The following is a 20,824-nucleotide window of genomic DNA, read 5'->3' as shown; positions in this document are numbered from 1 at the left end:
AGGCTACAGGATGTTGCACTTTCAGTTTGAGTACCAGGGAAGGTCTCAGGTAGAAGGTGATGTGTGAGAAAAGGCCTGAAGATGGTAATGATGTAAACCATGCAGATTGCTGGGAGAAAGCATTCCAGGCAGAGGGAAGAGCAGGTGCAAAGTCCTAACTTAGGAGGAGACCTGGTATGATCAGATTAGCGAGGACTGTCCTACTGCCAAGAATTGTTTTCTGAGCAGCTGAGAACAAAGTAATGATCACCCATCCTCCTGATTCCCTGCAGGAACTTTCTACCTTCAGCAAAGACTTTAATACTGTCCAAACTTGTGGGTCTGGGTCAGAAGGGACCTTGAGAGCAGAGGGAAACATTGTAGCTTCTCAGGTTCTCCATTTGGTGGAAGAGAAGTAGCAGCAACTCTGAATTTTTAGAACAAACTTCTTCCTCATGAGCTGAGAACTGGGCAGTGGCAGTTAGAAGATCTTTCTGCAGTCTGGTAGAACGGAACTAAAAAAATGCCACTGGCTTCTATCTCTTCCAGCTCCTTAAGCCACAGTCAAGCCATGAAATGAATCCTCCAGGAATCTGAATCCCTTGGCCCATTCCTGCCAGGCCCCTTTGCTGGAACTGTACCACCCTGTAGCGTGGATGGCTTCCCAGTCTATGGGCCATTGCTCACTCTATCACTAGTGCCTAGAAATATCCTTCTTGGGCTAGATGACTCCCCCATAGAGAGGTGTAACAGTCAACTATTGCCATGATAATGCTGCAAAACAAGCCACCCCTAAATTCACAGGTTATAAGAACAAGCATTTGTTTTTCTTGTTTATGTGTCTGTCTGCAGGCGGTAGGTTTGGTTCCAGGCTTCTGTAGGCTCACATCTATTCCCCTTTCTCCATGTTCTCCTTGAAACATCAGCTATCAGGGACCTGTTCTTCTTATGACAAATGGCAAGTAAACGAGAGGCCAAACCCAACTGTGCAAGCATGCTGGGAGCTTCTGCTCATACCACATCATGTCTGTTCATTTTCTGTTGGCCAAAACAAGTCAGATGGCCAAGCCCAAAGTCAATGGGGCAGGAAAATATATTCTGCTCCCAGAGGAAGAGGAAAGAGATTGAATATTTGCTGAATAATCTTTAATCCATTATAGGGAGCTGGGTTAGGACTTCAACACATGAATTTGAGGGGACATAATTCAGCCAATAACAACCTCTTTAGTGGGAGGAGATGCAAGATCACACAGCAAAGCAGGGAGAAATGAAGAACTGAGGTCACTTTTGCCATTAACAACCACAACTGGCAACACCAATCTAGCTTTTGCCCCGAGCCAGAACAAGCTCTATTAAAAGGAATCAGGGTTCCCTGGAGAAATGGCTGTTTCAATGACAGAAGCAGGAAATATACAAGATAAGCCTGGAGCATCTTAATAGTGCAGAAAGTAAGGAAGTGCCCAAAAAAGAAAAAAAACCCACGCATTGATGGGGGCATGTCAAAGGGACATAGGAGCCAAATGAAAGAGCTCCCAGTGACCAAAGTGGGAACAATTTAACAACAGTATAAAGTAGTATTAGATTATAATCCAAAGTATAAAATAAATATCCATGAGTCCATTCTGATATAAATAAATGATTGAATAAGTTAATAAATAGAGAGAGGTAAGGGAAGAGAAGGGACAATTTTCATACGTAGAAGAATTCCAAATAAATTATGTAGATACTCTACTCTAAAGGAGGGGAGTATAACTCCTTAAGTGTGGGCTGCAAAGTGACTTCCTTCCAAAGAGGACAGTATGATGGCGCAGGGTGGGAGGTGGGTGGTGGTGGGGGTAGGGGTGGAGATAACTTTACAGTACAGAAACCTGACAAAGTCTATCTCAGCAAAGTGATCAAGGTCATGTGATGAGATGAAAATGGCACTTTTAACTCTGTGGTTTTCCTCCAGAAACCTATAACCCCAGTCTAGTCATGAGAAAAACATCAGACAAATTCTAATAGAGGTCCATCCTACAATATGCCTGACTATACTCAAAACTGTTAAGATCATCAAAGACAAGGAGAGTCTGAGAAAACATCACAACCAAGAGGAACTTAATGAAACATGATGGCTAAATGTAATGTGGCATCCTGGATAGAATTCTGGAACAGAAGAAGACATTAGTTTATTCATTTAACCTGTGGACTTTATTTAATAATAATATACCAATACTGGTTCATTGATTATAACAAATGCATCATATTAATGTAAGATTTTTTTCTGTAGTTGGATTTTTTTAAATATTTTGTCTATCTATCTATCTATTTATTTATTTATTTGGCTGCGCCAGGTCCTAGTTGCAGCACATGGGATCTTCATTGCAGCATGCAGGATCTTTTAGTTGCAGCATGCAAGATCTTTTTCAGTTGCAGCATGGGGATCTTTTAGTTGCAGCATGCGAGATCTTTTTTAGTTGAGGCATGTGGGGTCTTTTAGTTGCGGCATGCGGGATCTTTTAGGTGCAGTACGTGGGATCTTTAGTTGAGGCATGCAGGATCTTTTAGTTGCAGCACGTGAGATCTTTTTTAGTTGCGGCATGCGGGATCTTTTAGTTGCGGCATGCAGAATCTTTAGTTGCGGTATGTGGGGTCCTCACTTGTGGCATGCAGGGTCTTTAGTGTGGCATGCGGGGTCTTTAGTTGCAGCATGCAAACTCTTAGTTGCAGTATGTGGGATCTAGTTCCCTGACCAGGGATCGAACCCGGGACCCCTGCATTGGGAGCGTGGAGTTTTAGCCACTGGACAACCAGGGAAGTCCTGTAAAATGTTAATAATAGGGAAAATGGAGGTAGGGTCTATATACTCACTTTTTCTGTACATCTAAAACTGTTCTTAAAAAAGTCTATTAATACAAAAAAACTGATAGGGTTGAAAGGATAAAGAAATACACAATTATAATTGGACACTTCAACTATTCTCTCAACAATCAGTAGAAATAGACAGAAAATCAGCAAGGATATAGAGGAAATCAACAACACTGTCAGCCAGCATGATCTGATCAACATCTGTAGAACACTCCACCCAACAACAGCACACTACACATCCTTTGCAAGCACCATAGATCATACACCAAGATAGACCATATCCTGGGCTATAAAACAAACCTCAACAAACTTAAAAGAATTGAAATCATACAGTCCAGATTCACTTGGGGAATAAAATAAGTTCATACTTCTTATTTATTTACTTAATAAACTTATTTACTGAAGCATAATTAAACATTTCTAGCACAGAAGCTGGCACACAAAAGTCTGCTGGATGAACAAAATAGTGAATGAACGAATGAATAAAAAAGAAAATATCTTGGGGGCCAATATTGGGGGGGAATCTTACTTTATTAACTTATTCAGCATTAATTAAAGGTACTTTCTATGATTCATTGAATTTTTTTTTTTTTATTCAGAAAAGCTCACAGAATCCAGGACACAAATGTTCCCTGTGCAGCAAGAGGGTTGCATTCCAAAATGGCCAGCAGATGGCGCCAAAGGATGTGGTTCAGCCCATGAGGTTGTGCTTCCGCAGACCTAGAGGTCCTCCTCACCTCTCCCAGCCATGAAAAGGAGAGCCAGCCCAGTCCTTCCTGTGTCTCCCTCTGCGGCCTGAGGACCCCCACCAACCACTGCTAGGGTGAGGATAGTAAGGATGCAGAGAGAGCAAGTGTAGGAAATGCTAACGTAATGCTTGGCCGAAAGAGAGGCAAGGAAAAGTGGGAGTAAGATGAGGGTTGGTGATGGGAAAGATGTGAGGACACTGAAGTGTGGGTGGCAAGCATGGAGTGGAGAGAATGCGGATAGGAAAGGACAAGCAAAGTCCCTGAGTTTGGGGCATGGGATGCACAAGTGATGGGTCACACACTTCCATCGTGCCTGGGAAAGGTCTAAAAGAGCAGTCCCCAACATTTTTGGCACCATGGACCGGTTTCGTGGAAGACAATTTTTCCACAGACCAGGGGAGCGGGGGGGATGGTTCAGGCGGTAATGCAAACAATGGGGAGCGATGGGGAGCAGCAGACGAAGCTTCGCTCACCTCCTGCTATGCAGCCCAGTTCCTAACAGGCCGCAGACCAGTACCGGTCCTTGGCCCAGGGGTTGGGGACCCCTGGTCTAAAAGGACAGGTGTGAAGGCTAGCAGTTTGTAGATTTGTCGAGGAAGTTGCCTCCAGGTGGCTTCTATTTTGTCCGTGAAGCAGGAGACCATGGTGCCTATTGACGGTGGGGGAGGGGAGGTGTCAGAGTTGAAGGGGAGCTGACAAGGGAAGCCCACGAGGACTGCTGGCCAGCACCAATGGTGGGTCTGGGGGATGACACCATTCAGCTCAGCTTCTTCATTCACTTGTTCATTCATTCTGCAAATATTCATTGATAACCCACTATACCAGGCACTATTTTGGACAATGTAACCTACATCCTGGGGAAGGGGTGGGGGGGGACAGATGGACAAATAAATAAACAAAAAAAATATGACATCATGGAAAGAGAAGGGCTATGAAGAAACAGGCAAGGGGAGGGACAAAGAGTGCTGGGAGTGCTGTGAAACGGGGTGCTTAGGGAAGTTTTCCTAGAGAAGTGACAGCTGATTAGAGAACTGAATGCAATGAGGGAAAGAGACTTGCACTACCTGGGGGCAAGCATTCCAGATAAAGGGGACAGCTAGGGCCAAAAGAAGGGGGCCACGGAAGGAAGTGGGGGCCACAGAACAGATCACACAGGACATTGGAAATCACCTTTTATGCTCAGTATGGTGGGAATCGCTGGAAACCAGGGAAGCACATAACTGGATTCATATAGTTTAAAGGATCACACTGGCTGCTGTGTGGAGAACAGGCTAAAAGGGCCAAGCATGGAAGAAGGGACACCAGCTGGTCATTATGAGAAAACACGGCTTTCATGTGAATATACCATTATGTTTGGCAGACCATTAATTAGACAGGCAGTTCTCTAGAACTGAACCAGCAGCCCACCTCACTCTGCACCTTGGGATCACCTGTGGGCTCATCCTGACAGCCCCGAGCAAATGCAGAGTGACTCAAACCAAAGGCACTTCACTCCTACCTTTGTTTGTAGGTAGGGCAGACATTCCAAGTGGCTCCCATGAAGGCGGAGCTAATATTCCTCACCTGTTCCAGAGCAGCAACAGTGGAAAGAGACAGTATTTGCCAAGTAACCCAGGCCCCCTGAAGGAACATTTCTGAGGCTTCCACAAAGCCATAACTGAACACCTTGCCCATGGATTCACTAATGCCCACAGCACAAGAAACCATGCAACAAATTCTACATAGAATCCAGTGCCAGGAAAGAACTTTCCTCGCAAGTGACCTCCCACAGGTGACAGAAATTGTATAGCAGGCATAGGCACAGGTGTTGGCCTGAGCATGCCATATTAGACACCACTAAGAGTCATTTGGGTTTCAATCAATGCCACGGCTGTTTCAGGAACCTAATCACAGCAAGGAACTCATCCTGTGTCCCTGGTACATCTAGTCTCTGGTACATATTTCTGGTGGGCATATGCACTCATTTCTTTTCGGTATATACCCAGGAGTGGAAATGCTGGCAGGCACATGGCCTGCTTTAGTAGAACCTGCCACCACAGTCTCCCAGTGTGGCTGTACCCAGTTCCACTCTGTCTGGTAATGGCCTAAGATTTTTTTTGATGGCACCAGCCTCTTCTTTTTATCACATAGTAACTAGAATAAGCCTGCACTGTGGCACCAAACAGACCTTGGATCAAGTCTCAGCATCACCACCTACCTGAATGATCTTAGGCGCATTACTTGCATTACTTAACTCTCTGGAGGTTTTGCTTCCCTGATGGGATGAATCACCCTCCCCAGCCTGAGCTGGCATCCATGTCAAATTAAGAGACTCTACCTCCAGCACTTACGACTACCCTCCTGACTTGGGCACACCTGAAGCTCCCCAACATGCAATCACCAAATAAACATTTCCAGCCCTTCACCCTCATAGAGTTCTTCAAAATTCCTACACCTGTGATCCAGAGACTCTAAGTATTACTTTCATCCCCCATACTTATGTGATGGGCCACTTCTTTCACCACTTTCCCTAGCACAGTTGGTGGGGAAAATCCAGGACATGGGGAGGGTCCAAGACTGTATCACTTGTCCATTTAAGTATTGTTATGGAAATAGCTCCAAGATACATTATGTTAACTAAAACAAGCAAAATGCAGAACAGGATGAATACTTTGTCACTTTAGCATAAAAAGGAGAGAGAACAGTATACATTTACAGTGACATATCTAAAAACGGATACACAAGATACTAATAACACGGGGCCATTGGAAGTGGCAATGGTATTGGGGACAGGCGTGGGAGGAGGTTGTTCAGTGTATCCTTTTATGACTTTAGAGCTTTAACTACATTGATAGATCCTCTATTCAAAAAAATTTTTTAAATATATACTTACAGTTTTTCAAGTTATGCATCAGGCGAACATGAATCCCTGACATAAACTCCATGAGGGATGTCTGGTGGGTCAACCCTGGCAAAGCAAGGATGCCTATTAGATATGTCCATGTAGGTGTGTGTGTAGGGGTGTATATGCATGTAGGAGGGTGTGCATGTAGGGATGTGCAGGCAGGTGCAGGGAGGCGTGCAGAGGAATATCTATGTGTTAGACATGTCCATCACAGCCTGAGGTGAAGGGGGAAAGGACGTAGAGTCATATCAAGGGCACTGCCCTATACTTCTGAAGAGTGGACCCAACCTAAGTTCATAGAGTTAGACCAGGGGGTGCACCTGACTTTTCATCACTTCCTCCACCACCCAACCCCTCAACCCTATAGAATTCAAACTCTGTCACTAGAAATCTGGAGTAAGAAAATGACTAAATGTTCTTTAAGGTTTTATGCATGTGTGTAAGTGTAGTTGCGTATAGGTGTAAGGGTGTGGGGTAGTGTATCTGTGTGGGAGTGATGTATGTGTGTGTGGGTATATAAGGGGTGTATATGTGAGTGTCTGTGTTTTCACTCAGCAAAAAAATGGCTGGACTATCCACCTTCCCCGAAGTCAACAGAAGCTAAGCCAAGGGCCAGACCCAGGGCCCTGTGGCCAGGTGACACTGATTAATAATTAACACATCTGAGCTTGGCATGGAGCCACAACAGGTGTCCCCTCCCATAAAACTCACCTTCACTCCATGTGGCCATGTTACCCGATCAGGCTCTGAGAAGTCTGGCAAATGGCCAACAGGCAGACCCAGGCCTGTCCTGAAGGAGCTGAGGCTGGGCAGTGAGGGGCCCTTACTCCAGAGGGGTCTCACGGGCAGGAAAGGAAACAACCACAAACAGATTGGGGTGAGGGGATGCCCCTTCCACTAAAGGCAGGCACCTTCCTTTCTGGGGGTATAGCCAGACCACAGCACCCCCACCATCCTTTCACTCAAAGAGGATATGACAGATAAACACAGACACACATACACACACGTACACACACACACACACACACACACACACACACACATATACACACAAGGCTAAGAAAAACGGAAGAGAGAAGCTGAGGAGCACAGGAAGGGCAAGACTCTTTTATTATCCCAAAATGCAGAGTATTGAAGGCACTTACAATAACAAGTTCAGAGATGAGGGGAGGCATGGGGAGGTCAGAGGTCAGAGCACAGAGGTAAATCAACAGACCCCACCCTGGTCACCACCCAGCAAGGAGAAAAGGAAAAGCTACAGGGCCAGGTCTGAAGCCATTTAGATGTCTAGCTCTACAAAAGATACAAATCCATTCTCCAGAGGATTAGGAAATGAGGAGTACACAACAGCAAGGGGCAGGGCTGAAAGTCACAAGTTAGTGGTTCTTTAAGGAACACGCTCGGCAGCGAGGAGGCCCTCAGGTCCCCTGCTGGAAGAGGTCTCGGTACATCTCAATGAGACGGGCAGCCTCGCGCTGGCCAGAGAGCAGAGCACCATGGGTGGTGGAATAGTACTTGCGGTGGGTGGCCTCACCTGAGAACAGCACCTGCATGGGCTGGGCAGGGGGACAGGGAAGTGAAGGTGGAGGAGCAAGAAAGGCTACCTGTCTGCCCCAGAACCACCCATCCATACTACAAGTCAGAGAGGAATAAGCAGGCATCTGAGATGCAGGTACTATTTCCACAGGATGAGGAGTTGCCCATCCCCATCTTCCCCTGCTTCTTCCCCAAACATCCAGGCCTCAGTCCTTTCTGCTCTGAGGCTTTCATGAGTCCTGTCTCTACAATTTCAGAGACTCACTGTGCCTCTTACTAGTGAACTCAGGGAATGAGTTAACCTCCCTAAGCTTTGATTTTCTCATCTCCAGAATGGGTTTATACCCTCTACTTCTGAGAGTGGGTGTAAGAATTAAGTGAAATAATGTATCTAAAGGACTCAGAACCTGAAAGAATATAAGCACTCAATAAAGTTAGGCAGTAATTTAACAAACCTTTATGGAGCCTCTATTAGGTTCCAGGGACTGTTCTGGGCACTTGGAAGATAAAAGGTGACCAGGCAGCTGCTTTGAGGAGCTTCCTTGCTGGTGGGGAAGCCAGACACGAAACCCAATTACTAAATGGCGTCATACGTGACGTGATGGGTGTTTGGGCGAGGTGCTGAGAGCCCAGGAAAGAGGCCCACTGTCAGGGAGATCACACAAAGCTTCCCAGAGGACAGGACCTTTGGGCTTCTTCTCGGAAGATGCTGGATAAATAAACAGGCAAAGGACGTTTCAGGAAGAAGGAAAAATGGGGGCAAAAATGCACCAAAACAGGCCTGGTCTAGGAGACAGTGAGAATTTTGGTATAGCCAGGGCTCAACCTTAAGAAAGGAGGCTGTTTAGGTGGGGTCCAAGCACAGAACTAATGCTTGCATTCCAAGCTTGAGTTTGGATTTTACTCCAGTACATCTCAAACTGAATGTGCAAAGGTACCAGCTGGGGACCCTGGTAGGATGCAGTTTTTAATTCACCAGGTCTGGGGTGGGCTGAGAGTCTGCACATCTAACATGCTCCCACATGATGCCAGTGCTGCTTGTCCATGGACCACCCACCTTGAGTAGTGAGGTTTTAACCCACCAACAAAGAGCCCACAGAGGTGGTTAAGCTGAAAAGGGGGCACATATTGTGGCAGAGGGCAAGCTCCCTACTCCCACATCCATTCTCTTTCTCCTCAGTAACAAAAATCCTGTCTTTTAACTGGGTCCATTGCCATCCGGGAAAAAAAAAAAAAAGATGTATCCCAACCTAGTATCCCACTAGCAGCTGGTGGAGTCATGTGACTAAGTTCTAGCCAATCAACTTCAAGTTCACTGTTGCTCAGAAACACTGACTCAGCCCAGGGGTTCCCTTCTTTTACCCATCAGCCTGTCACAGATATGAGAGCAAGAGCAGCAGCCTCCACAGACCTCTTGGACCACAAGGTGGCCTGGAAGATGGAGCCAGGTGCTACTGATGCTGGGCCCTGACACCTACCTCCGGATTTCCTTTTATGTGACCTAAGTAAAGTTCCATCTTGTTTAAACCACAGTTTGTTTTGTTTTGCTTTTTGTTATATGCACTAGTCCTAACTGATGCAGGTGACAAGAAAAGGTGTGCTTTTCAGGAGGATGGCTGTAGCAGCAGTGAAGGCCTTTTCCTCTCTCCCCCTGAGCACAGCCAGGGCAGGCACAACACATATTGGTTGACTACAATCTTCTTCACCAATTACACCAAAGAATTATTTTAAATATAATTCTGTTGGGGTTTTAACATTTATTGTATGTGTGTGCTTGGTGGGGAAAACTCAAAATTTACTTCATGGGAACAGAAATATATAGAGATAATTTCTTTTCAATTTATTATTTTTCTGTGTATATTATTACATAGTTGATGTAATTTGGGGGAGGGTCAGTATTCTCAATTTTATTTTCTAAAACATATTGGGGAAAATAAACAAAACATACTCGGTCAGTGCTGTCCAAAAGAACTTTCCACGATGACAGAAATGCTCTATAGTGACACACTCTAACATTGTAACCATGAGTGACACGTGGCTCTCAAACTTGAATGGTGGCTAGTGCAACTGACGAACAAAATGTTGGATTTATTACTTTAAAGCTAATGGCTACCATATTGGACAGCACAGCATTAAATGGCTCAGTTTTTATAACCTCAAGAAAGAGTTTAACACATCTCAATTTGACTCTGTTCTTGCAGATGTTGAGTGCACATTGTCTGTTTTCTCCTTCATTATGGGAGCTACTCCATCTATCTTACCTTGGCACTCCTCAGTGAACACTACCCTCCCACTCCTCCCCTGGACCAAACACACATACAAAATGCCCACCGCACCCCTCACAGATCCCCTCACTCTGCACCCCCTCCCTCACATACCCAGCACACCCACACTCACCGCTGTCTTGGAGCTCTCCGTGTATGGCAGGGGCTTGGCCAGCTTCTCCACATCTGCCCCACTCGAGCCCACCTGTGTATATGAATAGGATCCCCGGAAGTAGGGGTTGCTGCCCCAGGCTGAGCGCAGAATTCGCCGAGGCTTTGGAATGTTGGGGTTCCCTGTTGGGGAGTGAGAAGAGCCAAGTGGGGGGAGAATATGAAATGGCTTCACACAGAAGACAGCCCTGAGAAGACAACTCCCACTCTACCTCTAGGGCTCCAGGAAGGCCAGGCTGCTACGGATAAACATGGAGTATGGAGGAGGGAGGGATGGAGGCTGGGGTTCAAGCTGTGTACCCCTCAACGCCTCGTTGTGACCCCCAGCAAAATACCTCCTCTCTGTGGACCTTAATTTTCCTATCTGAAAAACATTCCAGATAATAATGTTCCCCCTTCCAATTTTAGGGGTTCTTGTGAGGCTCTTCTGGGATAGTGGAGGAAAGATGTTCAACTAAAAATCAGACAGAAAAAAACCACAAATCCATCTCTTAGCAAGACAACATGAGTAGGAAATCGGCAATCTGAGGTTTTGCGGTGAAATCTGAGTTTTTCACCAACAGCCCTTAGAAACAGAGAAGAAATACAGAGCCTGTGGTTTTGAGTGTCTCAAGTTCCAAACAGGGGGAGAGCCTGCAATTTAGGAGGCCAAGGCCAAGACGCAGTGCCCTACCGCATCTCTCCCAGTGGGCACACCACCTCAGTGTCACGACCTAGGGACGAGGATGCTAGCACACAGTTCAGGAGACCCAGAGGGTCTAGCGGAGGAGGGCAGACGCAGCGAGGCCCATGGAGCAGGCAGCGGGACAGGGACAGGGACGCACCTGTGAACTGCCGCAGCATCTCTGTGCAGATCTCAGCCACTGCCTCGTCATCACACTTCTCCATGACAAGGGCCTCCTCCCCACAGATCCAGCCACTCAGCACGTGGCCGTAGCGCTCAGGCGGGTAGAGGACATCAAAGCCACAGATCTTGCGGTACCAGAGCTCGGGTGGGTAAGTGAGCGTGTGGCTCTCCGCCTCGTCCTCCCACACAAACTGTAGGCTGTTGCACTCGGGGCCCCAGAAGGGCTCCTCAAATTCTAGAAAGATCTTGTCGGTGGTGCCGATGCCCAGTCGGTGGATGGCAGCCACCTTCTCAGCGGGCAGGCCTGGCCGGAAGAAGCTGGCATGCTGCATCTTGAGCACGCCCAGCGACACGGTCACAATCACGTGGTCCGCTGGGATCACCTCACAGTCCTCGCACTCCACCACCACCGGCCACTGCTCATCCTCATCCTGCCTCTCCCCCTGGGGCTCCTCTCCACCCTGGCTGCCCTCCCCAGTGTCATGATTATGGTTACCCTCACCCCGGGGCTCAATCTCAGGGCCCCAAGGGTGGGACGAGGCCTGGTCCCAGTGAACACAACGGACGGGTTTCCCCAGCTGGATGATGTGGGCCGGGATGCCCTCAGCCAGCAGCTCCACAACCCGCATGAAGCCCGAGGGGATGATGTGGTGGGCACCGGGAATCTCAGTCCACTCCCCAAAGGCGCTCAGGGACACCTCGTCCATGCTGTGCGAGCTACTCTCACAGCTCTCCACCTGTGGGAAGAGCCAGAGGGGAGCCAGGTGACCGCCAAGGCTGGGCAGGGGTAGGAGCAGGACTTTAGGGCAGTGCCGCCCTCCTCGGACCCAGATTCCCCAGGGTCAGTCTTCCTCACTCTGGCATTTGTACTCAACAGAGCTCCGAGATGGCAAAGATACCTTCAGGTACTGCTGGATCATGGCGAGCTTCAGGCGCTTGGTGGCCTCTGGATCATCAGGGTCATCCCTAATGCGGTTGCGCACCTCCTCTCGGGTGAACACCCCCACGCTGTTCTGACTCTCAGCATTGACTGGTTTACCGTGCCGGAAGAACTCTTGGGTCAAGTTATAGACCTACAAAGAGACCCCAGGAGACTGAAAACACATTCACTCATCCTACCTCCATCTCAGACCTAAGAGCTCCAATTCAGTAGTCACCACCTCCAAGGTGTTCCCGGATGTGCTAAGCCCACGGGGCCTCTCCTTTGGTAAATCAACGTCGTGCTCAGTGCTGCACTGAGGCTGAACCAACAAAATCGAGGTTTGGGGCTGAATCTGGGCAGTCAGCTTCCTTGCTTCCACACACAGGAGGTGGGGTGGGTCCCAGAGGCTCTCTTACTCAGCCCCTGCTTAGAACAAAGTGAAATGTCTGGTGCCTATACAGCCTGTGGGGAAGGTACTGCCCCTACATGCGCTCTACATGGCTGAGCATACTGCCCACTGAAGAACCCAGGTCTACACACATTTCCCTTTTCCAAGAACCAAATGCACAAATTCTTCCCCTGACATTCCCGCTCAGGTGTATCTGCTTCACCCTATCCCAGGAGGGCAGTCTGGAGCTGTGGTCTGGCCAGTGTTTTGTGGGAGAGGGAGCAGTAGGGGCCTTGAAATCTGATCTTTCTGGAGACCCTCCCAATCATACTCAGGTCCACACAAAGTGTACCCTTTACTGCAGGACCCAGACGCATTTAAGGAAGATGGCCATGTTGGGGCAGGGCATGTGGAGAGGAAGGAGGCCCCAGTGCACCAAGGAATGGAAGTACACTTCACGGGCATATTTTGGCAAGAACTCCAGACCACACTTCATCAACAAAAAGCAATGAACAGTTCCTTGGAGTGGGGGCCTATTGCCTTCCCTGCCTGCCTGATACATAACTCCCACCAAACACTGGGCAGGTCTCCCTGAGGAAAGTAAGCCAGTCCTGGGTCAGGCTGGGATCCCCAAAGGGCAAGGTCTGAGCCCCAACACTCACTCAACAAACACTTACTGGGCTATGTGCCCAACACAAGTTGTAATGTTGAGGAAGACGGACATGGAACCAAGCTCTGGTCCTCACTCAAGCTGGAGAGATATCATAACTGGGCTGTTTCTATATGATGTGCTGTGACAAGAAAGAACCCAGGGGTTGTGAGATCAGCTCAGAAAACCTTGGACAGTCAGGAGATAACCAAGTAGGCAGTGGAAAGGAGAGGGAAAGTATTTCAGGCAGAAGGAACAGCATATTCAAAGACAGGGGAGAGGGAGAGTGTAAGATGCAAAGTGGCTCTGTCTTGCTGAAGTGGGCAGTGAGGAGAAAGACAGTTGCAAGAGAGGACTTTGGAAAGGCAGGCAAGGGCCAGGGCACGAAGAACTAACAGTCATGTCAAGGACCCTGGACTTTATCTAAGACCCTGGCAGACTTCCCTGGTGGCGCAGTGGTTAAGAATCCACCTGCCAATGCAGGGGACATGGGTTCAAGCCCTGGCCCAGGAATATCCCACATGCAGCGAAGCAATTAAGCCCATGAGCCACAACTACTGAACCTGCACACTGCAACTACTGAAGCCCGCGTGCCGCAGCTACTGAAGCCTGCACGCCTGGAGCCCATGCTCTGCAAACAAGAGAAGCCACCACAATGAGAAACCCGCGCACTGCAAGGAAGAATAGCCCCCGCTCACTGCAACTAGAGAAAAGCCCGTGAGCAGCAACAAAGACCCAATGCAGCCAAAAATAAATAAATGTATTAAAAAAAAAAAAAAGACCCTGGCATCACTGAAGGGTTGTGAGCATGATCACATGCCCACTCTCCCTCCCAGGACACTGGTAAGTTTGGGCTCCTTGGCCAAACATCTGTGGCTGATGCTGATTAATGGCGTGTTTCCCCTCCTAAAGTGAGTCTGAATTTGGTCAACACACATTCATAGGAATATGTCTGCCCTGCAGCCCGGCCCTGGGGCTGCTGAGTAGAGGAAGGAAAGTGGCATGGCCCACCCCCCACCACTCCACTCAAGGGAAAAGCCTCCACATAAGATAGAAACAGGAATTAAACATGTCTCTGAATATAAAGAAGAAAATGACTTAAATTATCTCTTTTTCTTCTCCCTACAGTCTCAAGATGCTGGGCGTTTGGTCTTAACTGGATTCCTCAGCAAATTCCTCACCCAGTTCCACTGCCAAGGAGTCAGGCTTTCAACTTGCCTCCTCCCTACCCCGGGCTTTTCCCTTCAGTGATAAGCAACACAGTAGCTAGTCAGCTTATGTTAACTAAAGGCCAAAATGCCCAACTGAGGACAAACAAATTTAGTCCATCTATGTGATTCTTTGTGTCAACCACTGACTAGGACAGCCTTAACTGAACATGCATTTGTCATGTTCAGTCTCCTGTCCTGGGTTAAATGACATCTTCCCAATGTGATGCAAGGGAAATGGGACAGGTCTGTAACAGCTAATAATACTCACCCCAATCCTCATTAAGCACTTTTCATTGGGATCTCATTTAACCGTCATAACACTATGAAGTAGGTATAACTGTGTCCATTTTACAGGTGAGGAAAGTAAGGCTCAGAGAGGCTCAATAACTTGCTCACGATTATGCAGCTAATAAATGGTAGAACTGGTATTGGGTTGGCCAAAAAGTACCTTCGGGTTTTTTTTGTTTTTTATAAATTTATTTATTTATCTTTAGCTGCGTTGGGTCTTCATTGTGGTGCGTGGGCTTCTCATTGCGGTGGCCTCTCTTGTTGCAGAGCACAGGCTCTAGGCGCACGGGATTCAGTAGTTGTGGCTCGCAGGCTCCAGAGCGCAGGCTCAGTAGTTGTGGAGCACGGGCCCAGTTGCTCCAAGGCATGTGGGATCTTCCCGGACCAGGGCTCGAACCCGTGTCCCCTGCACTGGCAGGCGGACTCCCAACCACTGCACCACCAGGGAAGTCCCAGTACCTTTGGTTTTTGAGTAAAAATAAAAGACACATTTTTCAATTTCACTAAGAACATTATTGAGCAACATATTCACCATCTTGTCCCACTACCTTCTGCCATTTTTCAGGCACCTTCATAATTCCATCTTCCCAAAACTTTTTACCTTTTTGAGCAAAGAACTGTTCCAGGTGCCTTTTACAGTCTTCCAGGGAATTGAAATTTCTTCCATTAAGAGAATTTTGTAAAGACCGAAATAAACGGAAATCCAAAGTTGCAATGTCTGGTGAATACGGCGGATGAATCAGAACTTCCCAGCCAAGCTGTAACAGTTTTTGCCTGGTCATTGAAGAAACATGAGGTCCTGCGTTATCCTGATGGAAGATTATGCATTTTCTGTTGACTAATTCCAGACACTTTTCCTCGACTGTTGCTTTCTAATTGGGAGCAGTACTTGTTGGAATTAATCATTTGGTTTTCCAGAAGGAGCTCATAATAAAGGGCTCCCTTCCAATCCCACCATATACACAACATCATCTTCTTTGGATGAAGACGGCCTTTGGTGTAGTTGGTGGTGGTTCATTTAGCTTGCCCCACCATCTCTTCCGTTCCACATTATTGTACAGTATCCACTTTTCATTGCCCATCACAATTTGTTTTAAAAACGGACCATTTTCATTATGTTTAAGTACAGAATCACATGCAGAAATACAGTCAAGAAGGTTTTTTCGCTTAACTTTTGTGGAACCCAAACATCAAAGTGATTCACATAACCAAGCTGGTGCAAACGATTTTCACCGCTTGATTTGGATATTTTGAGTATGTCGGCTATCTCCCGCGTGGTATAACGTTGATCATACTCAATTAATGTCTCGATTTGATCGCTATCAGCTTCAACTGGTCTACCCGACCATGGAGCATTGTCCAGCAAGAAATCTCCAGCATGAAACTTCACAAACCACTTTTGACACGTTTGATCAGTCACAGCACCTTTTCCATACACTGCACATCTTTTTTTGCGTTTCAGTTGCATTTTCACCTTTCTTGAAATAATAAAGCATAATATGCTGAAAATGTTGCTATTTTTCTTCCATCTTCAATATTAAAATGGCTACATAAAAATTCACCAATTTTGATAAGTTTTTTTTTAAATGCACGCTGATATGACAGCTGTCACAATACAATCTAACAAAATTGTTCTGAATGAATTTAAAGACAACAAAGTACTACTAGAGCCATCTTACGGAAAAAAACGAATGAACTGTTTAGCCAACCCAATATTTGAATCAAGGTAATCTTGCTACAGAGATTAAGCTCTGTATGTTAACTACTGAACAAACTCATTTATTTGTTAACAAATATAATACATTCAAATGAGTAGCCCTTCAAAGTCATCACCTTGGGAGGGAGACTACATATTTATTATGAAACCACCCTCAGGCAAGGCTTCACATTCTTAGAGCACACCTCTTCAGAATGGCCTCCAGCACTGTCTAACAGCTATATAAGGAAATCTCTCTTTTGACTTCATTAACACCTCTTCCTTCTGACCCAAAGCAGCACCACCCAGAGTGATAACCCACCTTTATCCATCCTACTTTCCATGACTCACACTCTTGGCTTTCAAAAATCAAACCCACAAGCAGAAGTTGATGATGATCTACTTTGAGGGACATTTAAAAGAACAAGTAAGTCATGGACCCTGAAAGTCATTCTCAAGAGGCATCCAGGCTTGAAGCACTCACAATAACATGGGAATCAGGACGTGACTGATTCCCAGTAGACCAAGAAGGTCTACTTTGAAGAATACTAATTCTTACCTGCTTAATAATAATATTAGAAGTGAGAACACACAACACTATAGGATTGTACATAACATACTATGTGGGTGCACACACATAAGACAGTGAGTGTGCCTGCCCTCCACTGAGCAGGGATAACCCCAAAGCAAGAGTCATTTCTCCTTTCCCATGCCCAAAAGACATAGAAAATGTACAATAGGTGGCTGTTGACCAATTTACTGACCTGAAGTGAAGGGTCATTACACTATAAATGACAAGCTATCAGAAGGCAAGATCTACATGTTACCTTGCTTGTTCTTTGCAGTTCACAGCACCACTGAAAGTTACTAAAAATATTAACATTCTTTTTAAAAACCTGAATAAGACAAGGATGTGTGTCATTGATATTTCTATCCAACACTGTACTGGAGATTGACAGTGCAGTAAGGCAAGAAAAAAAAATTAATAGTTTTAAGTTATGCTGTCTAATACAATAGCCACTAGATCTCTATAGCAATTTAAAATTAAATTAAGCATTTAGTTTCTCAGTATTACTAGCTACATTTCAAGAGCTCAAAGGCCACATGTGGCTAGTGACTGCCAAACTGGATAGATGTCTAAAACATCTTCATTATCGTGGAAAATTCTATTGGACAACGCTGGTCTGAGGATTAGAAAGGAAAAAGCAAAATTCTCATTCTTTTGGTATATAGGATTATACACATAAAATTCCAAAATACCATTAGAACATAAATTAATGTGGTATATTAATAGATATAGTATTAGAGTTAAAATAATAATTTAGCAAGGTAGCTAAAATCAATAAATAAAAATCAGTTATAAATACCCATGACATTTTGCACATAACTAGAAAAAATAATCTTAAAATTTATATGGAGGGCTTCCCTGGTGGCACAGTGGTTGAGAGTCCACCTGCCAATGCAGGGGACACGGGTTCGTGCCCCAGTCCAGGAAGATCCCACATGCCGCGGAGCGGCTAGGCCCATGAGCCATGGCCGCTAAGCCTGCGTGTCCGGAGCCTGTGCTCCGCAACGGGAGAGGCCACAACAGTGAGAGGCCCATGTACCGCAAAAAAAAAAAAAAGAAAAAAGAAATTTATATGGAACCACTAAAGATCCCAAATTGTCAATGAAATTTGAGAAAAAAGAACAAAGCTGGAGGTATCACACTCCCTGACTTCAGACTATACTACAAAGCTACAGCAATCAAAACAGCATGGTACTGGCATAAAAAGAGACACATAGATCAATGGAACAGAACAGAGAGCCCAGAAATAAACCCACACACAATTAATCTTTGATAAAGGAGGCAGAATATACATGGAAAAAAGACAGTCTCTTCAATAAGTGGTGTTGGGAAAACTGAACAGCCACATGTGAAACAGTGAAATTAGAACACTTTCTCACACCATATACAAAACTAAACTCAAAATGGATTAAAGACCTAAACGTAACAATGGAAACTCCTAGAAGAGCATAAGCAGAACACTCTTTGACATAAATTGTAGCAATTTTTTTTTCAATCAGTCTCCTAAGGCAAAAGAAACAAAAGCAAAAACAAATTTAATTTAATTTAACCTAAAAGTTTTTGCACAGCAAAGGAAACCATTAACAAAAAAAAAGCCAGCCTACCGAATGGAAGAAAGTATTTGCTAATGATATGACCAATAAGGGGTAAATATCCAAAATATATAAACAGCTCATACAACTCAATATCAAAAAAGCTATCAACTCGATTAAAAAATGGGCAGAAGATCTGAATAGACATTTTTCCAAAGATGTTATACAGATGGCCAACAGGAACATGAAAAGATGCTCAACGCAGCTAATCATCAGAGAAATGCAAATTAAAATGACAATGAGATATCAGCTCACACCTGTCAGAACAGCTATCATCAAAAAGAACACAAATAATAAATGTTGGTGAGGATGTGGAGAAAAGGGAACCCTTGTGCACTGTTGCTGGGAATGTAAATTCGTGCAGCCACTGTGGAAAACACTATGGATGTTCCTCAAAAAATTAAAAATATAACTACCATATTACCCAGCAATTCCATTCCTGGGTATATATCCACAGAAAAAGAAAACACTAATTTGAAGAGATATTTATACCCCAAAGTTCACTGCAACATTGTTTACAATAGCCAAGCTATGGGAGCAGCCTAAGTGCCCATCAACAGATGAATGGATAAAGAAGATGTTAGACAGATAGGTAGACAGATATAAAATATATAGTTATATAGTTATATATATTATATATATAATATAATATATACATACACAATGGAATTTTACTCAGCCATAAAAAAGAATGAAAATCTGCCATTTGCAACAACATGAATGGACCTAGAGGTTTAGTGAAATAAGTGAGACAGAGAAAGACAAATACTCTATGTTATCACTGATATGTGGAATCTACAAAATAAAAGGAATGAACAGAACAAAACAGAAATAGACTCAGATATAGAGAACAAACTAGTGGTTACCAGTGGAGAGAAGGAAGTGGGGAGGGGCAAGACAGGGGTATGGGATTAAGAGATACAAATTGCTATGTATAAAATAAATAAGCAACACGGATATATTGCACACAGCAGGGAAATATAACCATTATTTTGTAATAACTTTAAATGGAGTATAACGTATAAAAATGTTGAATCACTATGCTGCACACCTGAAACTAATATAATACTGTAAATCAACTACACTTCAATTAAAAAAAAGATGCAAAAAAAAAAAAAAAAGATGCAGTTATAATTCTATACACGGGGAACAATTTGAAAATAAAGTATTTTAAAATTACCATTTAAAAGAGTATCCAAGAGCAATAACAACAGTAATCATACCCACTTATCTAGTAATAAATCTAATAAAAGATGTTTAAGGACTTTATGGGGAAATATTTAATCATGAGTATCACTAATCTCTTACCTAGTACTGCTCCACTCATTGTCTTCATTCTACCCTCAGATTGTCCTGATTTTCCAAATGCAGGGCCCAGAGAATGTGCAGACATGACCAGGATCGTAGAAGACCCCAGCAGGTCGCCCAGGCCCCTCAAGTCTGATACATACACACACACACACACACACACACACACACACACACACACACACACTGCCAGGGCGTTCCCTGCCCCACAAACCCTTGTGCCCAACTATCCCCCTAATACCTCACCTCGTTGTATAAATCACTGAATTCCTCAACCACATCCTTGGGGATCCTGCAGCCATGGTTGGTGAGGTAGCAGGCCACGCCATTCTTGGAGTAGAGGCTGATGCGGCCCACACTGCGCTCCCCATCAGTTGTCTCTTCCAGAAGGCCATTGGCTTCTGCTAGATGATAGATGGGATTCCCGTGGGAGCCATGGATCCACGTGGCTCCCAGCTCAAAGGTGGCGTGTCCTGATGGTGACAATAGGCTCTTATAGGGGCAAGGAAGAGAGCCAGAACACTGCCTCACCCTCCTTCCTCCAAGAGGATCCTTCCATCCCCAACAACAGGGGGAAGGAAGGGGATTAGGTACCGCTCTAGCAACGAACCAAAATCTTCAGTGAAAATATCTCAGTAGAAACCACATGTGGCACAAAATGGATTCTACTTTATAGCTAACTTCTACCCTGAATAACTCTATGATCTGACACCAAGTCATCTCACTGGAATAATTAGAAGACTCTCCTAAGATAACACCAGACAACAGACCTCTCCTCCTCCTCAGGAGAACTTCTATGGGTACCAGTGGGTACAATGGGCCCAGTGAGGGGAGCAAGGATCCTTGAAATACCCAGTGAGGAGGCCCAGCCTTCCAGACCCAAGGTCCCCATTTGGCCTTATTCCAATTCCTCAAAATCCAGTGG

The 20,824-nt window shown here is 45.3% G+C and overlaps 1 protein-coding gene across 9 annotated transcripts in view; it reads right to left on the bottom strand.

The window, feature by feature from the left end:
• The window catches only part of SMOX (spermine oxidase), a 66,772-nt gene that overhangs the window by 20,350 nt on the left and 25,598 nt on the right, over positions 1-20,824 (bottom strand). For 3 of the 9 annotated variants that reach the window (XM_004285283.2, XM_049699484.1, XM_033415818.2), the window contains 6 exons: positions 20,146-20,372; positions 12,177-12,350; positions 11,255-12,014; positions 10,393-10,553; positions 8,451-8,540; positions 7,540-8,015 (listed from right to left, as the gene is read on the bottom strand). In XM_004285283.2, coding sequence (XP_004285331.1) covers positions 7,878-8,015; positions 8,451-8,540; positions 10,393-10,553; positions 11,255-12,014; positions 12,177-12,350; positions 20,146-20,372 — 1,550 coding nt within the window. In that variant the 3' untranslated portion in view covers positions 7,540-7,877. Of the gene's footprint in view, positions 1-6,447; positions 6,523-7,539; positions 8,016-8,450; positions 8,705-10,392; positions 10,554-11,254; positions 12,015-12,176; positions 12,351-20,145; positions 20,373-20,824 lie in introns of those variants that run through there. The other 6 variants (XR_007472212.1, XR_007472213.1, XM_049699486.1 and 3 more) reach the window with 5 other exon arrangements.

The sequence above is a fragment of the Orcinus orca genome, chromosome 16 (assembly GCF_937001465.1).
Source record: "Orcinus orca chromosome 16, mOrcOrc1.1, whole genome shotgun sequence".
Classification (NCBI taxonomy): Eukaryota; Metazoa; Chordata; class Mammalia; order Artiodactyla; family Delphinidae; genus Orcinus; species Orcinus orca.
The sequence above is the reverse complement of the archived record's forward strand: the minus strand, read 5'-3'. Positions and strand labels throughout refer to the sequence as shown.